Genomic DNA, 16530 nt, shown 5'->3' on the forward strand with positions numbered 1-16530 from the left:
CATTTTTGGAAAGTCATTAGCAACACATATCAGCCATAAAATTGTTCATCTTCTGAGACACAGTAATTTCATCTAAGGCTCTATCCTGAGGGAGTAATCACATATGCAAATAATAAATAAGATATTCATCATTATATTATTGGAACAGCCTTATGGGGAAATGCTTAATGGGATAATGACATATCTATATGATAAAAAAAAATCACATAGTCTTCTAAAAGCATGTTTTCAAAGACCACAATAGGGTAAATGAAAACAGGCATAGTACAAAATTGAATTGAGAAATCCTTAATTTCTAAACAAGCAAATAAAAAGTTTGAACATTCATGCAAAGGAAAAAGGTCTGAAGGAAATAAACTCAAATATTAACAGTGGCTAATTTCTATATTTTTCCTATTATGGAATCAAAAGGCAATACACCATTATCACCTGAAAAAAAAATTTTTTTTTAATAACGATGAAAGAAGATATAACACTCAGTGCTGACAGTATGATGAGAGTCACTGACACAAAGCCAGTCTTCTCGTGAGTCTATGAATCTCTATGACAGATCTCGCAAATGAAGTCACTGTTTTCAAATGGGGGTGTGGAATTTTGAATTATAATCTGGTGGGTCTGACATTCATTCCAGGCAAGATTCTAAAATGGAATTTTGTATGAACCTAGAAAAGGAAATCATCAATCAGCGTGAGAATTCACTCAATCACTCACAGACTACTTCATTTTTGTCTTTGATGAGCTATCTGGAGAGATGACGGAGGGCAAGTTTATCAAACCGTAGCTGGCACCAAGCTGAGGGAACCAGTATATCTGTTACCAGGACGGAGAGCTTGAGAGACCAAGGCAAAGTGACTTAATCTACTAAGAAGTCACATCCGCCTAACTCAGTTTCTTTCTTGGATGAGATCACGGATGAGGTAATAGCAGAGGGCAAGGCTGTGGATGGTACATGGCTGAGAGGAATAGCAGATGTGCAACCCCAAAGAACAGAGCTAGGGATTAAGCAAGAAGCTAATTCCACTAAGGGGCGGGTGAGTGTGTGTAAGAAGTTAAATCCAGGGGGAGGCGGGGCAATGGGCAAGAAGCTAAATCCATGGACTGTAGCCATCCAGGCTCCTCTGTCCATAGAATTCTCCAGGCAAGAAAATTGGAATGGGTTGCCATGCTCTTCTCCAAGGGATCTTCCAGACCCAGGGAACCCGCATCTCTTGAATCTCCTACATTGGCAGGCAGATTCTTCACCACTGAGCCACCTGGGAAGTCCTAAATCCAACGAGATAACACTTAACAAAGCAAAGTGTATGATACTATCACTCAAGGAAAAGGCAGCGGAGACCTGACTTTGCAGCTCAATGTGTGCAGACAACTTCAGGGTTCCCTTCCACAGTCAGCTCCCCAGAAGGCCACTGAGCTGTGGCTGGATGATATTTAAATTTAAAAACTAGTTAGCAAACTTTACTCCCCCTGAGTTCAAGAAAACCTAGAGTAATCACGTTTGTTAGTTTGTTTTAACTCATTGAGAAAAGTAACCAGGATATAAAAGAACTTAAAACCAAGCCACTGATTGGTTGCCAGAACAGGCAGTGAAAAGCCTACCACTTAGGTGGCAGGAAAAGGCTACAGAGGTGGCCGAAGGGCCATTTTCTGGAAGGAGGGTTGATGCAGTGGGGAACATCCCACAGGACAGAGCTAGATGCAATTACTAGAAACAACAGTGAGCCAGATTTTGACTCAATATAAAGCAAACTTACTAATGTCTAGAGCTGTCCATGGTGGTCATGGATTGCCAAGGGACACAGTGAGCTCTCAGCATCAGAAGCAGGAAGCTTGGGGTAGCCAGGTACTGGGCCAGAAGAAATCCAAGCACAATTCTAGTGTATTCTCCCCTCAGATGCCTGAAACACCTTCATTTCTCCACTGACAAGAGTCACCCTGACTCTGCATAAAACACCTGTCATCCACTAATTTCTGTAACAGGGATGTGTGTGCCCTAAGTCACTTCAGTTGTGTCTGATTCTTTGCAACCCCATGGACTACAGCCCGCCAGGCTCCTCCATCCATGGGATTCTCCAGGCAAGAATACTGGAGTGGGTGGCCATGCCCTCCTTCAGGGGATCTTCCCAACCCAGGGATTGAACCCGCGTCTCTTATGTCTCCTGCATTGGCAGGCGGGTTCTTTACCACTGGTGCCATCTGGGAAGCCCCACAACAGGGATAATTGTTGGAAAGAACTTCTCTACATAGAGCCAAGATTTTCTTCTCTGCAGTCCCTCCATTGCTGCTCCCTGGGACTATAAAGACTCTCTTTAAACCCTGGGCCATATGAGAAGCCCTCCAATACTGAAAGATACCACATTATTAGAATCCTTATGAAGACTGTTCATACTCTCTTCATTCCACTCTGGGCAAATAATACACTGAGAAACCTGTACCAGGGGATTTCCTAGGGGCACAAAACCCAAATCCCTATGAGTGGGTATAGTTTCAGCAAACCACACTCAAATGAATACTATGTAATTATTAAAACAATACATAGGCAGATGACATTCGAATATAAAATATGCATGCAAAATAATGGTGGGTAAAAAGGTCATTAAGAGAAAAAGCATATTGCTGCTGCTGCTAAGTCGCTTCAGTCATGTCTGACTCTGTGCGACCCCATAGACGGCAGCCCACCAGGCTCCCCCGTCCCTGGGATTCTCCAGGCAAGAACACTGGAGTGGGTTGCCATTTCCTTCTCCAATGCATGAAAGTGAAAGTGAAAGTGAAGCCGCTCAATCTTGTCTGACCCTCAGCGACCCCATGGACTGCAGCCTTGCAGGCTCCTCCGTCCATAGGATTTTCCAGGCAAGAGTACTGGAGTAGGGTGCCAATGCCTTCTCCAAAAAAGCATATTACTTATGATTGCATAAAAAGGCATATTATCACAAATTAGAAGTGAATTTGGAATGATGTGAGTATAACTTCATCTCATTAGGTTGTTTCTCTAAGAAACTGTTTAAATGTGTAACAAAAATCAATAATAATAACAATAAAAAGTTATATTCTCCCAGAGTGTTCACAGCAGTGCTATTCATAATAATCAAAAAAGTAGAAACAACCCAAACAACCAAACACTGATGAAAGCATAAACGGAATGTAAATCCACAGAATGGAATATTATTCTGTAATAAAAAAGAATGAAACACCAATATCTGCTAGGAGTTGGATGAACCTAGACAGTGCTGGTCACTCAGTCGTGTCTGACTCTTTGCCATCCCATGGACTTTAAAAGCCCGCCAATCTTCTCTATCCATGGAATTCTCCAGGCAAGAATGCTGGAGTGGGTTTCCATTTCCTTCTCCAGTGGATCTTACTGACCTAAGGAATGAACTTGGTCTCCTGCACTGAGGGGAGATTCTGTATCATCCCAGCTACCAGGGAATGAGGACTGATTCCTAACAGATTTCTTTAGGGGCTGATGAAAATGTTTCCTATAAGATAGCGGTGAGAGGAACCCAACAATGTAAATACACTAAAAACACTGAAATTTACACTTTAAAAAGGCTGAATGGGGAATCTTACGTTATTTTAATTCTGTCTCATTAAAACTATATATAATGACAAAATACATATCATTATATATATATATATGCTATCAATTTTATAAACTATATTGATATCCACAAGTACTTTATACTATTAGAAGACTGACAATATTGTACCTAGTCATGGGTACAATGCACAAGAGGCCTGGATTACTAAAGAAAAAACTAAAACACAAAGTGCCAAAATTAAGAATTACTCATTCCTGTGCTTAGAGTCAGAGAAGGCAATGGCACCCCACTCCAGTACTCTTGCCTGGAAAATCCCATGGGCAGAGGAGCCTGGTAGGCTGCAGTCCATGAGGTCATGAAGAGTCGGACATGACTGAGCAACTTCACTTTCACTTTTCACTTTCATGCATTGGAGAAGGAAATGGCAACCCACTCCAGTGTTCTTGCCTGGAGAGTCCCAGGGATGGGGAAGCCTGGTGGGCTGCTGTCTATGGGGTCGCACAGAGTTGGACACGACTGAAGCAACTTAGCAGCTTAGCAGCAGTGCTTAGAGTCACTGAAACATACAGTTAAATATGGTTAAAATAGTATGCTTTACATTATGTGACTTTTAACACAATAAAAAACATTTTTAAAAAAGGAATTACTCATTCTTTCTATTTTCCAATTACTAATTTATTTACTGTGTGCTTACTTGGTCCCAGAAACTATATTAGGTGCTGTGGCTACACGGGTGAATGAGATGTGATCCTCGCCTTCACAGGGCTCTTGGTCTAACAGAAGAGCTTGAGATGAATAATCGCTTGCATAAATATAAAACTTGCATGTAACATGGGGCATAAGGTGAAAACCTGGGTTCCATGATAGAATATAACAGGCAGCCCTAATTTAGATGGAGAATGGGGCAACAGCCTCCTTGAGGAAGTTACACTGAATCTGAAAGTAGGAAGATTGGAAACTTAAGCAGGTGAACAGTGGGGATAAGAGTATCCCCCAGGAGGAACAGCAGTGCGAAAGTCCTCAGGCAGAAAAAGAATCTGTCACAGGCGAGGAACCCACGAAGGCTAGCTGCAATCAGAGGAAAGTAAGCAAGATGACGACTGTCACAGAACCAGGACAGGAAGGAAGCAGAGGTCCGTCCAGGCAGACCTTTCTGGGGATTCTCGCTCCCTAACCTGGGTACAAAGGGAAGCCATCCAAGAATTCCAGCAGAGAAGGAACATAACCAATTTGTGTCATAAAAGCATCACCCGAATCCCTCCGTGGAGGCAGGACTGGAGAAAAACAAAAAGGAACTTGGGAGACCAGCTAGGAGGCTGGGAGGGTAACAGCTCAGAATGGGGGGATGGGGGTGGAAAGGAAAAGAAGGCATTTTCAAGGCTTTGGAGGTCATCGCGTATTCTATTTCAAAACTCAAATGTACGCATGTGGGGGAAAATGTCTTCTGGAAAGGACAAAGCACAAAAAGTAGAGATTACTTTGCCAGAATCCCAGCTAGACTCATTAGCACCTATCCAATACTAACCCACACCCTACAAAACACTTCAAGCTACTTCTGAAAGCCCAGAAGGTTTTCTGTAGAACTAACACTTGAACCCAAATTATCCCTAAGCTTCTTGCAAGGTTTTTTTTCTTACCAGCAAGTTTTCAGAGTGTCAAAGAAAGCCTGACAGTGAAGTAGAAACAAAAAGTTCACTGTGATGAATACAGGTAATGCTTGATGTCCTCACTTGAACCCAACTGCAAACTAGCTCAACCTTGGAACATTTTTTCTTTCTGATACAGGAACCATTCTGGGAGAAGAACACCCTGTTTAGCATATGCTCTATTAAAGGCTTCAGTTAAACACATACACACACACATCAAGAGAGAAAAATGTGCAAAGCATTCCAGATTATTCATGGGCATCTGTCTCCTTACACTGCACTCCAGAGACTGAAGTGGAGCACACAGGCTGTGATGGATATCATGCAGCTTACAGAGTAAATGAATGACTTTCATTATAATAGGAAAACAACTGCACATTATACACGCATTTCCTCTCCTCTTAAAATAAACCCCTGCTACCCACATGGTCGGAGAAGGCAATGGCACCCCACTCCAGTACTTTTGCCTGGAGAATCTCAAGGACGGAGGAGCTTGGTAGGCTGCAGTCCATGGGGTCGCTCAAAGTCGGATATGACTGAGCGTCTTCACTTTCACTTTTCACTTTCATGCATTGGAGAAGGAAATGGCAACCCACTCCAGTGTTCTTGCCTGGAGAATCCCAGGGACGGGGGAGCCTGGTGGGCTGCCGTCTATGGGGTCGCACAGAGTCGGACACGACTGAAGCAACTTAGCAGCAGCAGCACCCACATGGTAAACACACGTCAAACCTACAGAGAAACTTCGTGTATACGCCTCACAAATCATCTAACACATGAAATCATACAATATAAGGCAAGATACCTATTCAACACCCCCAGAATACAATGGAAGCCAAAAACAAAGATGAATATGACCATCAATAATTATGCATTCTACAACACAAGCTCTTAAGTAGTATTCTCCCCTTTTTCATTTATGGTGTGGAAATTAGTTTTGTACTTAAAAATGTAAAATTGGGGCTTCCTTGATGGCTCAGTGGTGAAGAGTCTGCCTGCCAATGCAGGAGTCATGGGTTCGATCCCTGGTCCTGGAAGAACCCACATGCCACGGAGCAACTAAGCCCATGCCCCATAACTATTGAGCTTGTGCTCTAGAGCCTGGGAGTTCCAACTACTAATGCCCGTGTGCCGTAGAGCCCATGCTTTGCAACAAGAGAAGCCACCGCAATGAGAAACCCACACACTGCAACCAGAGAGCAGCCCCTGCTCACTGCAACTGGAGAAAAGCCCATGCAGCAGTGAAGATCCAGCACAGCCAAAATAAATAAATATTTTTTCAATGTAAAATGAAACTGTCAAAACTATGCAATCACTACGTTGTGTAACAGGAACTAACACAGTGATGTTGTTCAGTTGCTCAGTCATGTCCGACTCTTCGAGACCCGATGAATCGCCGCATGCCAGGCCTCCCTGTCCATCACCAACTCCCGGAGCTCACTCAAACTCACGTCCATCGAGTCAGTGATGCCATCCAGCCATCTCATCCTCTGTCGTCCCCTTTCCTCCTGCCCTCAATCCCTCCCAGCATCAGAGTCTTTTTACCTGCATTCAAACAATCTCATAGAAAAAAGATCCAATCTGTGGCTATGGGAAGGGAGGTGGCTGGGGGAAGATGGTCAAAAAGTACAAACTTCCAGTTATAAGTAACTACTAGGGATGGAAAGTATAACATGATAAATATAATTTATACTGCTATATGTTATACATGAAAGTTAAGATGATAAATTCTATGAGTTCTCATCACAAGTTTTTTTCTATTTCTTAATTTTCTCTCTATATGACAACGGGTGGTCATTAACTTATTGTGGTGAACATTTTATGATGTATCAAAGTCAAATCATTACACCGTACACCTTATACAGCACCATACGTACATTCTATCTCAATAAAACTAGAAGAAAAAAAACTAAAGACAAAAATTTTTAATTGTTTTTAAAATGTAAAATAAAATGATATTGTTTAAACCACAAGGAATAGTGTCATTATTTCTATCTTTATCACTGTTAAGGCCTTTGGCATCTTTGAAGTTGTAATGATATATTACAACACATCATATGTACACAACTGCCTGCCAGCATCTCCGATGCTCCTGGTCTTCTTTGGCATCTTGCGTGTTAAGACTCAGCTCTTTGAAGGAGCCTTCCCTCACCCTTTATGGTAGAGTGGACCCTCTCTCCACTGACCTCTCTGCCCACTGTCCTGTGTACACATTTCTCTCTAGATTTACAGCTGCCTCAACAGACTTTATTTTCTTGGGCTCCAAAATCACTGCAGGTGGTGACTGCAGCCATGAAATTAAAAGATGCTTGCTCCTTGGAAGAAAAGCTATGACCAACTTAGATAGCATATTAAAAAGCAGAGATATTACTTTGCTGACAAAGGTCTATCTAGTCAAGGCTATGATTTTTCCAGTAGTCATGTATGGATGTGAGAGCTGAGCCATAAAGAAAGCTGAGCGCGGAAGAATTGATGCTTTCAAGCTGTGGTGTTAGAGAAGACTCTTGAGACTCCCTTGGACTGCAAGGAGATCCAACCAGTCCATCCTAAAGGAAATCATCCCTGAATATTCACTGGAAGGACTGATGCTGAAGCTGAAACTCCAATACTTTAGCCACCTGATGTGAAGAACCAACTCATTAGAAACGACCCTGATGCTGGGAAGGATCGAAAGCAGGAGGAGAAGGGGATGACAGAGGACAAGATGGTTGGATGGAATCACCAACTCAATGGACACGAGTTTGAGCAATCTCCGGGAGATGGTGAAGGACAGGGGAACCTGGTGTGCTGCAGTCCATGGGGTCGCCAAGAGTTGGATACGACTGAGCGAATGAACAACAACCCTTCAGACCAGGGCCTCCCAGGACATAACACAGAACCTTCCACAGGAAAGGTTCTCAAACACTTGTGGAATGACTTGAATAAACAGACTGGATCCACCCAACCTCTGTAACTTTTAATTTTTTCCACCTGCACTCTCCTAAAGGTTAATGACTCTCAACTCAATGACATTTCAGACAACTGCCCATTCCAACCACCCCCTCCCCAACCACCATTTCTTTCTGTTTCCTGACAGGTGATTTCTGGTTTGAAGTACTACACTGCTTACGGTGTGTTTATGAAAACTAGTTTGAGGAACAAGTGACAACATTGCTTGCTGTTCAGGTTTGCACACATGGTTTTATAAAACCATTGTTTATAAACAATGGGTTTGAATAGATTAGAAAAGGCCTTGACTCCCAAAATTCACATTCCATAGGGAAAAAAAAAGCACCTGATATCATGTCACCCTATTAACATTCACATTAGACATCATTTTTACCAAGAGCTCCCTTCATCACGAAAGAAATAAAAAGGATGCCCTTGGAAAGGGCAGAGAGTCCATGAGCTCAATTCCTCACTCCAGAATAAATTATTTAGCACCACTTAAACCCGGAAAGCTTTGAGCCACCTATTTTGTGGTTTATGGCACTCTCCTTTAAGTTTACAATTTCCCGACTGTGATGCAACAATTTAATTGCACAGTGCAAAATCAATACAACTGAACTTTACTGCTGGAACTGACATTATGTAGCGAACTAAACGATTTTATTCTTCCACTGACATGAGACAATTGTAAACACTGCTTTTATAAAGAGGCGCTTAGGAACCACTCCAGAATTTAGGAATGAATTTTTCCTCCTGGATTTACTGCAGAGCAACGGCCCCGTGTCATCCATAGGAGCCCTGGGGCCTCCTACGGTCCGCCCACTCAGAGCTAGCTTTGACTTCGCGGTCAAGGGCCTAGGTTTTGAAGCCGTCAACCTGGCAAGGCAAGGTGCTGTAGATGGAGTCACAGGAGACAGCCAACTGGTTGCTGAAACAGGTTTTGTCACTAGTTAAGGGTTTTTATCGGGAACGTCGATCACCTTTTTCGCTCTAAATTATATCACTAGTACAACTATGAGTAGGAAGGTTTGGTACGGGGGTCAATTTAACTGGAATGACCTGGAACCAGTCGCTTTTGTTGAGCTGGTAAGAGCTGGTAAGCGGACGATCCGTAAGTTGCAACCCATTGGAAAACGCAAGAAGACGGAAGGACAGATAATACATTTAGACTAGAGCGAACACTGATCATCTACTCCGCCCAAGGTCCACTGCAGTTGATAGCCTGAAGACGCTGAAGCAGAAGGCGGGCTGGGCGGGTCTCAAGCCTTAGATTCAACAAGCTTCCCGAGTGCCTTCAACGCACCTGCACCTAACTCGTTTCCCTGCACCTGTCATTAGGAAGGCTTGTTTCTCTTTCCACTGCTCAGAGCAACCAACAGGGGGAAAAAAAAAAGAAAAAAGAAAAGAAAAGGTTTGTGTTTTTTTTTTTTTTAAAGCAGCAAGCTAGTGCTAGACCAGAAGGGAGCGTTTATCAGCCTATCAGCAGTCCATTACTCAACAGACAATTAGGGTTCCCTCCATCCAGCCCTCAGTCCACCGCGCACCCCCCAAGGACGAGAGGTTAGATCCAGCAGCAGCCAAGGCCAGGCCTGAGCGGCAGCTCCAGTGAGCCCAGCCTCCCGGCGAAATGGGAGATGCTCGGGCGCTGCCTCCTGCCTCGCTCGCTAGCGGTGCGGATTCGGCCTGCGCCGGGGCGGGGAAGCCGGGCCTCCCGCCCGCTCAGCATCCCTCGTCCGCCCGCACCCGTGGCACCCACCTTGGGCGTGCGGATGTGCTCCATGGCGGGCCCGAGTCCGCAGGTCCAGGGCGGGCGCGGCCTCCGGCACCTGCGCGTGTCCGCAGAGCGGCGGTAGGGGTGCGGGGAGGGGGCTTCGCGCCCGGGAGGGGGCGGGCCGCGGGCCTGGCTCCGCCCCCAGGTGCGGCGGCGCCCGCGCGAGGCCGGCGTGCGGGGCCCCGGGCGCCCGCGCGGCCCTAGAGCTCGCGGCTCTGCGCTTCGGCCACCTGGGCTGCCCGCCGCCGCCTCCGCTCCCCTGGCCGGGCTCGGGTCGCGGGAGCCAGCGCCGCTCGCTTCCCCCGAAGAAGGCCAGCCGGCGCAGGACTGTGGGGGTCACTGTTCCCCGAGACACAATGGGGGCCTTGTGTCGGGTGTGGCCTCTTGGAGGACAGAAGGGGCCAGGCGCTGCTCCACACTGCCCATCGACTTCCTGCCAGAGCGTCCCGTCATAGGTGGGACTTAAGGGTGGGCCAGGAAAAAAGGCTGCCACGAGCACTCCAGACGCAGTGTGGCCCGGTGGGCTCTGACTGCTTCAGCACAGCCGGCAAGGCACTAGGGACGAAGCTGGAAATGTAGCAACAGTGTTAGCGCCCTAGAACGCGCTGTTAAGTCAGGCATCTCACATCAACCTGTGACTTCACTGCTGGAAGTGACGCTTTCCCCTGGCACTAAATTGGGTTCTCATTTGCCATCCTCACTTAGCTCTAAAGGAACTGAAAGATACAGACACAAAGCATCCATTATATAAGGGCTTCCCAGGTGGCTCAGTGGTGAAGAATCCCGCTGCCGATGCAGGAGACGCGTGCTGGATTCCTGCATCAGGAAGATCCCCTGGAGGAGGAAATGGCAACCCACCTTAGTATTCTTGCCTGGAAAAATGCCATGGACTCAGGCGCCTGGCAGGCTATATATAGTCCCCTAGGGTCTCAAAGAATCTGACAGGACTGAGCACATGCACACACACACACCCCACAACCATTACAAGGTATTATTTTTTTCCATTTATGAATTTGGAAAAGTCAAAGAGAAGAAATGTGCCCCACTCCTCCTGCCTTTTTTTCCTTGCAAACTTGTGTGTAAAGTTTCACCATAACTAATATTTCACGAAACTGTTCGTAGTTCTTAGAATAATATCTATCCAATCTTTTTTTCTAGCTCCTACTCATCTCCCTTTCTACCTGGCTTGTAAATTCTTTAGCTAGAGACATTGATTGTTTATCTCTTTTTGTCCGGTACATCCTAGGCACATAGCACTGCAACCTTCCAAATAAATGTTTACTGAATCAATACAATGTTGTACCTGTTTTTAAACTTCCAGGTCCTCTTCACATACCTTTTATCATTTCATCCTCCTCCCACTCTGGGAGGCAATTAGAACAAGTTCAGTAAACTGATGTTTGCATATGGCAAAACTGACCCAGGGTATAATTTCTTGTTACGAGAACAACAAGAATAGTGTCAGGAGCTCTCTGGTTTCCATTCAGTCTCTGACTTTGGGCTCCTCATTTATGAAATGAGAAAGTCACCAGCTTACATAATCTCAAAGGTAGCTTCCATCTCAGAATTCCATCAGTGCTAGGAATTCTATATCCATTCTGAGGGGATACATTCTGAAAGAGATAATAACCTTGGAATTATATGATTTCAGGGTTTTTCTAGGTCTTATAGTGACGAATTTTTGCATATAAGTCTTTTGGACCTTACATATTAGCATAGGTGTTTTAAAGCACCCAAAACACAAATTGGTGAGTAAAAAGATATAAATCTGAAAAATATAAATAGCCTAGTGCTAAGAAAAATTTCCAGGTTGGCTCACAAAAACAGCTTCCATTCATCATAGCTATAAAATCAGCATTAGGTGAAAAATGAGTCAAGAATTGCATTCCATTTATTAGGATAAGTTAATAGAATAGGCTAGAAATAAAAATAAGGAAAGAAATCTCAATAAATAAGTAAACATTTGGGTTTGATCTAATAGTTCCCTGAAGAATCCTCTTTGACTTGACCCCCAGCCCCAATTGCTATCGAGCTTATTGGATCACAAGCTGTGTTGACCCCAGTCAGCCACACTGCCCTTTCTGATGCTTAAACTGCCTCCTATCCCCATGTTTCATCGATTCTCTGAACCACCAGCCGGTGGGGCAAAAGAAAATGAAGAAAGCAGCAAGAGTTGGAGGGCAGTGGGGAGTGAGAGAAGAGACTGCTGCTGCTGCTAAGTCGCTTCAGTCGTGTCCAACTCTGTGCGACCCCATAAACGGTGGCCCACCAGGCTCCCCGGTCCCTGGAATTCTCCAGGCAAGAACAGTGGAGTAGGTTGCCATTTCTTTCTCCAATGCATGAAAGGGAAAAGTGAAAGTGAAGTTGCTCAGTCGTGTCCTACTCTTAGCAACCCCATCGACTGCAGCCTACCAGGCTCCTCCATCCATGGGATTTTCCAGGCAAGAGTACTGGAGTAGGGTGCCATTGCCTTCTCCGAGAGAAGAGACTACATCATTGAAATGGCTGACTATGTTGACCTGAGCTAGGGCAGAAAGTGAAACCAGCCAGCCATTCATTTAGTTAAGAAGCACTGATATGAACTGACTGATGGTCATACACAAGGTACCATGGCAGAGGCTGGGAAATTGAAGGGAGACCCAGAGGAGGAAGATAGGAAGTTCCACAGCAGTGATAAGGATAACATCAAGGAGGTGAAAAGTAGACCGATAAGATGGCAACAGAGCCTGTGGAAATGCCAAAAGTAGCCTCAGGGAGACTGATCCACTTCCTATATTTGTCATATTAATTATACAGAAAATAATAAGTGAACTCAGGATCATATTCTTAATTCCTCAAGTATGGTACTGGTGTGTTTGTGATGAAGCACAGGCCATTTGGATAAATGTTGCCCCTCTGTCTTCACAGAATAGAATCTCTCTAAGACTTCAACGGTGTTGTGTATTACCAAACTTCTCCTGGAGAACCTCTTCTTTAGAAGTTTTTATCACACAGATATTCTAGCTGCAGATAATACTCCTATCGGAATTTTTAAATCCAAACTTGATATTCACTGGGAACTTTCCGAAAATGCTGTGATCTTCAGCGACCCCAGGAGATTTGGAGACATATCAAACACTTGGAAGACGTTTTCCGGAATTCTTATATTTCTCCTGAGGCAGCTAAAACTTCTGATTTGGAGTGAAGCCAAGAGCTCTTTCCTCAGGAGGGTAGTATTGCTAATGATTATAAACTCAGGAAAATCCTATTCAACACTAATAAGCCCCAGCTGTCCATGAGGATCTGCACAGAGGAGGGCACCCATCTCTATAGAAGCCAAGTCTTAGCTCGAAGCAGGCTAGATACCCAGGATCAAGTGAGAGCTACATTTGGGGTTCTGCAAAGAAACAGCATCCTCACTTCCAGGATTTTTATAAAGTCATTGATGCCAAATACCGATGTCTTCTTTGGCCTTGCTCTACGCCAGATGTAGAGAACAAGCGTGCTGTGGATTGCAGGCAGCTCTGCCCTTTTTCTAGGAACCAAAGGGGAACCTCTGGGCCAGCATAGAAAGAGTGCTAACTCTGTGAACAGGCAAGGTTTTAAAATAGAGTGTTGGGCCCAGAACCACCATGCTCCCCTGACATCAAGCCCTGATGCTGAGATATACTTTTCATTTTGATCCCATTTTCATCTATAATAAGTTTCCCTCTCTTTAGACGGAGTTAGATACATGTGTGGGGCAGGTTGATAATCATCACAGGCTCCCTAATCATCAGACTTTTGCAAGTATCTATGCACAGTTCAAATTTTTGTAAATTCACTAGGTTCATCAGCTTCTATGAAAGTATTTGTAGTAATTCCAACAGAGCCCTATGGGGCCAGGATTCTTTCTGCCTGCCAACAATCTGGAAGCTTCTGAGCCCCAGTTCCAGTCCACTCAAGACTTCCCTGACACGTTGATATTAGTGAAACAGAACATTAGAAACATTAGAAGTCAAAAATAAATAGAATTTTTAAATAAAATGTGGTGTGGCTCTCTATGAAATACTATATGAGCTTGAAAGCTTTTTCCCAAAGGATATTTAATGACATAGAAAGATGCTCATAACAAAATTTTAAGCCAAAAAGCCAGATACTAAACTGTGTATACAGTGTGATCTGAATTGTTTTTCAAAACGAGTGTGTATGAATGGATAACCCACAAGGACCTACTATGCAGCACAGGGAACTCTGCTCAGTGTTATGTGGCAGCCTGGATGGGAGGGGGGTTTGGGGAGAATGAATACATGTATATGTATGGCCAAGTCCCTTTGCAGTCCACCTGAAACCATTACAACCTTGTTAATTGGCTATCCTCCAATATAAAATAAAAAGTTTAAAACAAAGAATCTGAGATCCTACATGACCATGTGAAGGAGACCTTCCTGACATCCTGAAGCACTTGAATCAGGAATTTTATGTACCAGATTTTAAAATCTTTGTTGTTTTTAATAGCAAAAAAAAAAAAAAAGTTCAAAAAAAAATAGTCTGTGAGTATGTGTGAAAGTAATAAGAAAAAGTATAGGCATAACAATTACATCTGGGTGGTGGATTTGTAGGAGATTATAATTTTGGTTTTTTATAGTTTACAAATATTTATATTACATATTTTAACAATTACAAAGAATGTGTCCTTTAAAAGGTCATTTCAAATAAAAACAAGTAATAATCAATAAGCATGTCATAGTGTCAAGAGTCAAAGCAAATTTTTTTGTGGAGAAAATTTTAGTTTATTTTTTTAAAACTACTGAAGAGTTAAAAGACCTTTTAAGTGTGTACTTCCTAAAATTTCAAGTCAAATGTAATCTTCCTGAAAAGTAATCATTTTTCAAGCATAAAATTGGGCTTATTTTCATGAGGAAACAATAAAAACAATACCCAAATGTGCATCAATAGCTGGAAAAAGAAAAAAGGGAGGCACTCCCTCTTGAGCTGTCAGGATTTTGGCAACAATATTTTACAACCAAATTAAAAAAAAAAAAACACTGAAAGATTTTTCTATCAAGTATAATCCAGCTTTGAGGAAGGTTCTATTGTGCTTCAAAGCCAATGTTCTATAAAAATTATTTAACTGATCTTTAACTTTTTGTAAAAATCTGAGATGCGTCTTTGGTGTTTTGAGTCATTTGAGCTGTCAGGATTTTGGCAACAATATTTTACAACCAAATTAAAAAAAAACAACAACACTGAAAGATTTTTCTATCAAGTATAATCCAGCTTTGAGGAAGGTTCTATTGTGCTTCAAAGCCAATGTTCTATAAAAATTATTTAACTGATCTTTAACTTTTTGTAAAAATCTGAGATGCGTCTTTGGTGTTTGAGTCATACATAGTTAATAAAACCTTATCTTAACCCCCCTCTTTTAAAAATTTAGATGCAGATGCTAAATACTGACAACATGCATATAAACACAGATCTTGTGACCAGGACAATTAGAGATTTTTTAATAAACAGATAAAGAGTTGTTCTTGGGTTACATGAAGGTTTCTTGTGGAGATAATGAGTAATTTTGAATGCTGGCCCTGCAAGGAAATTTTTCTCTCTTCTTTGGCAGAGAGAATATTTTTGTAAAGAAAAATGGTGAACAAGATTCATGCAAGATGGTGAACTAACAAGGTTCTGACCTGGATCTAACGTGCGGAGCAGCACGCACGTTTGCTTTCAGATTCGGCGGTATGATTGGCTGTCTTGCCCTTGTAAAGACTTGCTTCAAGAGCTTGAACAGAGCAGACAGAGGAACCCGATCCTCTGTCCATAAAACCGATCACATTTATTTTCAATATTTCATTTCTGACCACTTGGTCACTTATCAGAGTCTGCGTGAATAATCACCAACTTATGAATGAATGATAGTCCAAAAGTCGTACTGTAAGAAGTTGTTTAGTGCTCAGATTTCACAAATGATGACAACATTTCTGGGTCATTCCTCAGAAGGTTCTGCAAACAATGGTACTAATCACCCTACTCCTTACACTGTATTGCAGTAGTCCCCAACCTTTTTGGCACCAGGGACCTGTTTTAGGGAAAACAATTTTTCCGTGGAGCAGCGTAGGGTGGGGGGAGAGGCTTTGGGATGATTCAAGTGCATTACATTTAAGTATGGAATAACATTTGAGTCCATAATACCTGAGTTCTACACGGGGGCAGGGGGAGTAATAGATGATCCTCTTCCAATATAAATGATCAACATGAGTTGTGCTGTGCTGTACTTAGTCACTCAGTCGTGTCCGACTCTTTGTGACACCATGGACTGTAGCTCGCCAGGCTCCTCTGTCCATGGGGATTCTCCAGGCATTACTGGAGTGGGTTGCCATGCCCTCCTCCAGGAGATCTTCCCAACCCAGGGATCGAACCCAGGCCTCCCACATTGCAGACAGATTCTTTACCGTCTGAGCCACGAGGGAAACCCTCAACATGAGTTAGGTATCCAGAAAAAGGTGTTCCTAATTGATCCATAGAAGCTGTGTTTGCATTATCAGTTACAATACAGACTAATTGAGGGGCTATTTCAAAAAAACATAAGATTTAGGGAAAACAGTCTATTCACAATAGCTGATGGAGGTCTCCAATAAGCAGGGTTCTCAAATTCGAGAAGCTGATCCACATAAGAGCATCGGCCTCTAGGGCCAGA

At 43.3% G+C, this 16530-nt stretch overlaps 1 protein-coding gene across 3 annotated transcripts in view; it reads right to left on the bottom strand.

The window, feature by feature from the left end:
- The window catches only part of MTMR7 (myotubularin related protein 7), a 101291-nt gene extending 91311 nt beyond the window's left edge, over positions 1-9980 (bottom strand). For all 3 annotated transcript variants that reach the window (XM_025279293.2, XM_044938000.1, XM_044937992.1), the window contains exon 1: positions 9864-9980. In XM_025279293.2, the coding sequence (XP_025135078.2) occupies positions 9864-9887 (24 nt within the window). In that variant the 5' untranslated portion in view covers positions 9888-9980. The remainder of the gene's footprint in view (positions 1-9863) is intronic.
- Positions 9981-16530: the final 6550 nt, after the last annotated feature.

This window comes from Bubalus bubalis, chromosome 1 (genome assembly GCF_019923935.1).
Source record: "Bubalus bubalis isolate 160015118507 breed Murrah chromosome 1, NDDB_SH_1, whole genome shotgun sequence".
Lineage (NCBI taxonomy): Eukaryota > Metazoa > Chordata > Mammalia > Artiodactyla > Bovidae > Bubalus > Bubalus bubalis.